Source organism: Lactuca virosa, chromosome 3 (assembly GCF_052849685.1).
Source record: "Lactuca virosa cultivar CGN04683 chromosome 3, Lactuca_virosa_CGN04683_v6, whole genome shotgun sequence".
Taxonomy (NCBI): domain Eukaryota; kingdom Viridiplantae; phylum Streptophyta; class Magnoliopsida; order Asterales; family Asteraceae; genus Lactuca; species Lactuca virosa.
The window spans coordinates 302,719,344-302,724,947 of NC_136428.1; the positions used below are offsets into that span (position 1 = coordinate 302,719,344).

The window sequence follows — 5,604 nt, forward strand, 5'->3', positions numbered from 1 at the left end:
CTAGAGGAAGTAACTCGCTCACATTAGTATTGATTATGAAGTAAGATATGTATGTGATCTTAGGATCCCTATTATATAACACCCCATTTTGAGGATTTGTGGCGGTAAACCAAGTTGTATTTATCTTTTAAAAGAGTTGGTTATATGATAATAACCCTTGAATATGTTGGTAAAATTATACAAGGGAAAGTTGTGTTGTTTGGAGAAGATTTGTTGATTTATCAATAAGTTGTTAGCCGATAGTCGATGTTTGAGACTATGAAAGCAGGGTTTTTTGGAGTCAAAATGATTAATTCTTGGTTTTGGAATGTATCTATGACAATGTAAAACTCGTGAGCGAAAGAATCGGCTAAAACGAAGTCCATATGAGAGATATAGATGTTAGAAATTTGGGGGTTGAACTAGATTTAAGTTGGAAAGTACATTGCCCAAAAGGGACAAGATGGTGCAAAACATGATCGTGTTTACCGTGTTTTGGTGTCGAAGTGTTTAAAGTCTGTCTAAATGAAGTGCAATGCAATATTGGGTGTATTTGGCAAAAACAAGATTGTGATTTGTAAAACACGGCCAATGTAATGCTGCTAAAAGCTTATAAGCTTGATTTAAGGGTAGGTCGGGCACATGTGCTCCAAAAACATATCCAACACCTTTGGAACACTTTCTGAACATGCGATAATAATTTCTTATAACTCTTATTTCTTTAATGATACTAGCTGTAATGGTTAGATTGAAGGATGGTTTGTGAACCCTAAGTTCTAATTATGCATGTATGATGATTCTTTGAAAGATAAGAACAATTAGAGGATTTATTTGTTTACTCTAATACTTAAAACCTATAAAATAAGGTGTAGAACTCTTCTCATGATGAGTTGAAGCTTGATGGAAACAAACCTTAAGTTGGATGATTTGTTGGAAACATGGAAGTGAGTTTGTGTTCTCATAATTTGAAGTTAACAAGAGCTTCACTAATACATTTAAATGGGTGAACTAAACATATGCAAAAATATAGTTGTGCTTTGAGTTATGATACTAAACCATAGTGTAGTATTTTGATAGTTTTGGAAACAAAAGATGATAGGCAACTATGGAATTGGGAACTCATCCTTAAGTAAAAACCTAAGGTGAGTAGGCATGCGTCACCTTTGATAATTTGGTATATAGATATGTGGTTATAATAGAATTGTGTGAAAGATACTATTATCAATCATTTTTTAATGATATGATAAGTCTGTAGTGCTGAAACTATTGTTGGTTATTCTTGACTGTAGGGTAAGCCCGTATGGCTGAAACTATAATTGGTTATTGTTGTATGATATATTGAACTTGTAAAATTGAAATTATAGTTGATTATTGTTAAGTATTATGGTAAGTTGGTATAGCTGAAACCATTGTTGGTTATTGCTGAATGATATTACGTGTTTTTGTATTGCTAAAACCCATAGATGATTATTGTTGTCTGATAGAGTAGTCATGTATAGCTGAAGGCCATACCTTGTCATTGCTAAATGACATAATAACTTTTATGACTGGAAATTTTAGCTAGTTTTCATTAAAATGATATGATAAGCTTTTATAAATAAAAATCTTAGCTAGTTATTGTTGTACGATATGATAAGACTATATAGTTGATAACCATTGCTGATAGTTGATGACTTATTTTCGTGATCCTTTGTGGCAAGACTTATTGCTGATAGCCAATGATTTATTTGGTGAGCGTTTTTGGCAAGACAAATTTTTGATAGTTGATTTATTTAATGAGCCTTTGTGGAAAAACCATTGTTGATAGCTAATGATTTATTTAGTGAACCTTTGCGGCAAAAACTAATTCTAATAGCTGATTTATTTGGTAAGCCTTTGTGTCAAGACTCATTGTTGATAGCTAATGATTTATTTTGGTGATACTTTGTCGAAAGACCCTTTGATGAATGTTTTTTTTGGAACGGCGGAATTTTATAAAACAAGCAAGAAGCTAGAAAGAGAATTACATCAAAATAGTAGCTGAAAGAGGATTATGAAGCCAAGAGGACCAACTAAACTTGGCTTTACTACATCTACTGGAAATCCAAACGAAAGAATTATGAACAACATTATCAAAAATCATAGATTTCTTAGACGTAGCCGCTCTTAAAATCAAAACCGTTCCTGAAATTCCATATGCACCAAAAGGCGGTTAAGATCACCGCATCAAAAGCTTTGCGCTGCCTAAGAGGCCGGATGGTTGAGTCAGCCCAATTGATAAGAGAATCCACAGTCAACTGAGAAGGACAGTTGACACCCCACCAGATCGCGATACGGGACCATAAAGCACTCAAATCAGGACAGTCAGCAAAAATATGGTCAACAGTCTCCACTCTAGAAGAACAAACAGGGCAAAGAATAGAATCCACCATGATACCTCTATGAGATAAACGTTCTCTAGTAGGGATACTAGACAATCTAATTCTCCAAATAAGAATATTGATCTTAATTGGAACCCAATTATTCCAGCGAGTAGAGTGACCTCCGTTGCTAAGCGTAAGACCATCCAAGAATTTTCGAGCCGAAGAAACTGAAAAGTTATCTGAAACATCAATAGCCCAACCCAGTCTATCTGGGACCGGACTGAGTTGGAGATCCTGCAAAAGACAAGTAAAGTTATCCCATTGCTCCTGTTCCGCACCACCTCTAGGGTCACGTCTAAGAGTGTTAACTCCCAAACCCTTGGACAACCTGTCTGGAATAGAAGCATGTCTATGCAAATCCAACGCATAGATTCTAGGAAACGTAGCAGACAGGGGTGTATCATCCCTCCAAACATCATGCCAAAAAGAAGTACGGGTACCATCTCCAACTCTAATAGGGCACAGAGATTGAAGATCAATGTCTTTCTTACGTAATTGGGAGAACATACGAACGACCCCACCCCAAGAACCTTGGGCAAAAATAGGAAATCTCAGATTCCTGCAAGAACCATCCAAACCATAAATAGATTTTATCACTCTAACCCATAGAAGATCAGGACAGTGATAAAATCTCCACCACCAGCGAAAAATCATAGCTCTATTGAAAGAGAACAAACTTCCAATCCCCAAACCCCCTTCATCCTTGGAGGATAAGGCTTTATCCCATCTAACCCAATGCATACGACGATCATCACGATCTGCACCCCAAAAAAATCTCGCCCTCATACCTTCAAGGTCCTTCAAAACCGAAGTAGGAGCAAGAAAAACAGACATCAAGTAGCTCCCTAACGAGCCCAAGACATACTTTATCAAAGTAAGACGACCTCCAAACGAGAGGCACTTAGCCTTCCAGTTTGAGAGCTTGGAGCGAAATCTATCAATCATAGGAACCCAAGAGGACTTTCGAGTCATAGGCTGCCCCACCGGGATACCAAGATGAGAAAAAGGAAGCATAGAGGTTGCACAACCAATCCTGTTTGCCACCGCAAGAACTTGAGAAAAATCAATTCCCACACCAATCAATTTACTTTTAAGTAAATTGATTTTAAGTCCAGAAGCCAAGTAGAAGCATCTAAGGATACGAAGGAGACAGTTAGCGTTCTCAGGATTCCAAGGAGAGACTAACATAACATCATCCGCATACAGGAGATGAGAAATCTCAATGTCTGAAATAGAGACCCCTCTAAGAGCATTCACAGCCCTGAGCCCGCATCAAAGCAATATGAAGACCCTCCATAGCCAAAATAAACAAGAAAGGGGAAAGAGGATCACCCTGTCTCAACCCACGATGGATTTGAAATTCATTAGTCGGGGATCCATTAATCAACACAGAAGCCCTCGCAGTCGACAAAAGTTCCTTAATCCACCGACACCACATAGTTCTGAATCCCATAATGGACATGATTTCCAGTAAGTAATCCCAAGATAAGGAGTCAAAGGCCTTTTCGAAATCAACCTTAAAGAGCAAAGGATTATTGGAAGACTTGCTCCAAGCAACTAATTCGTTGAGAAGAAAAGGACCGTCCAGAATCTGTCTGCCTTTGATAAAAGCAGTTTGCTCAAGGCTAACAACACTATGAATGACCTCCACCAGACGATTAGTCTGAAGTTTGCCAATAATTTTGTATTGGCAACCAATGAGACTAATGGGTCTAAAATCTTTAGGAGTCTTCGGATCTCTGACTTTTGGGATAATAGAGAAGAACGAGGCATTACATCCTTTAGGAATAACAGAATGATGGTAAAAATGATGAACAAAGGCCTCAACATCAGTAGCAACAAGGTCCCAATATCTCTTTAAAAAACCAAAAGTAAACCCATCGGGGCCAGGGGCTTTGTTAGAGCCACAGTCCCAAACAGCCTTTTTTATCTCCTCACAAGAGAAAGGGGATTGCAAATAGTCAACCTGCAATTGGGATAAGGTACTAAAAAAACACCATCTGTAACCGGTCTCCACGAAGAGTGCTGCTGAAACAGAGATTGGAAATAATCGTGAAACCCCTTTTTAACCTTGACCGGATTATCCACCCACACACCATCAATCATCAAACCACGAATAGCTGTTTGTCTCCTTTTTCGATTAAGCATACCGTGGAAAAATTTAGAATTCTCATCCCCTTCAATGCCCCACTGGATTTTAGCTTTTTGAGCAAGATCAGCTTGAACTAAGTGATTTAGATCCGATAGCTCTTTCATTAAAGAAACTCTTTGCTCTCTTAAATTGGCAGAGCCTTCATAGTCCATGAGCCTAATATCAATAGACTCTAATAAATCTTGCATATTCTTCCTTTTACTAACCACCATATCCCGGTGCTTGGAATTCCACACCCTGAGGTTAGATTTAAGAAGCTGGAGCTTTTTCTTAAAAATAACCCAAGGGTTAGTCGACTCCATCCCCACCAACGGGGTTGCCCACATCTCCCGAACAATGTTATCGAACCTCTCCATATCAAACCAAGAGTGAAATAAACGAAAAGGAGTTGGGCCATAATCTACTCGATGCTCCAAGAGAAGAATAGGGCGGTGATCAGGAATATTCTTTTCCAAGACAATAGCAGAAAGATGAGGAAACATTTCCATAAAACCCTCCGTAGCCAAAAATCTATCAAGCTTGCTAAATTTGGAACCCCATTTATCGCTCCAAGTAAACCGAGGGCCACCCAAAGGAATATCCACAAGGTCAAGAGAATTAATAAAATCATTAAAGACTCTCGCAGAAGACGAGTTGAAATTCGATCCCAATCTCTCAGAGTCATCTCTAACTTCATTGAAATCCCCCATAACAATACATTCCCCCGAAGATTTGGAGATAAAATTATAAATATCGTTCCAAATAAGTCTTTTGTTACTTATCCCTTGAGGAGCATAGACAACAATAAAATTAACATGAAGATCCGAACGAACCCAAATTGCTTCGATAACAACAAAATCATCATGAATGCATACTCGATTATGAATGTTGTTAATTACATTGGTAGCCTTTATTGTCGTAATATCATAATTGAATGTTGATAATTGAAATGATAGCCTTTATGGTCGTAATATCAAAAATGGATATCACTAATTGATTATTGAGTAAGCCTTTATGGTGAGACCTCTTGTTGATAGTTGTTGACCGATTTTGATGAGTTTTGGTGGTAATACGTATATATTTTATTACTGA

At 37.8% G+C, this 5,604-nt stretch overlaps 1 protein-coding gene across 1 annotated transcript; it reads right to left on the bottom strand.

Annotated features, from left to right (window-relative positions):
• Positions 1-3,624: 3,624 nt before the first annotated feature.
• On the bottom strand, positions 3,625-5,222 carry LOC145164694 (uncharacterized). The gene is made up of 2 exons (XM_079083400.1): positions 4,452-5,222; positions 3,625-4,347 (listed from the first exon to the last, which is right to left on the bottom strand). The coding sequence occupies exons 1-2, from the start codon at positions 5,220-5,222 to the stop codon at positions 3,625-3,627; spliced, it is 1,494 nt and encodes a 497-aa protein (XP_078939526.1).
• Positions 5,223-5,604: the final 382 nt, after the last annotated feature.

Bases quoted from the DNA above. Each gene is read 5' to 3' on its own strand.
- LOC145164694 (XM_079083400.1), bottom strand. From the start codon at position 5,222: ATGGGGGATTTCAATGAAGTTAGAGATGACTCTGAGAGATTGGGATCG. The intron at 4,348-4,451 runs GTTAAAAAGGGG...TCCCAATTGCAG, and splicing joins GGGTGGATAATCCGGTCAAG to GTTGACTATTTGCAATCCCC.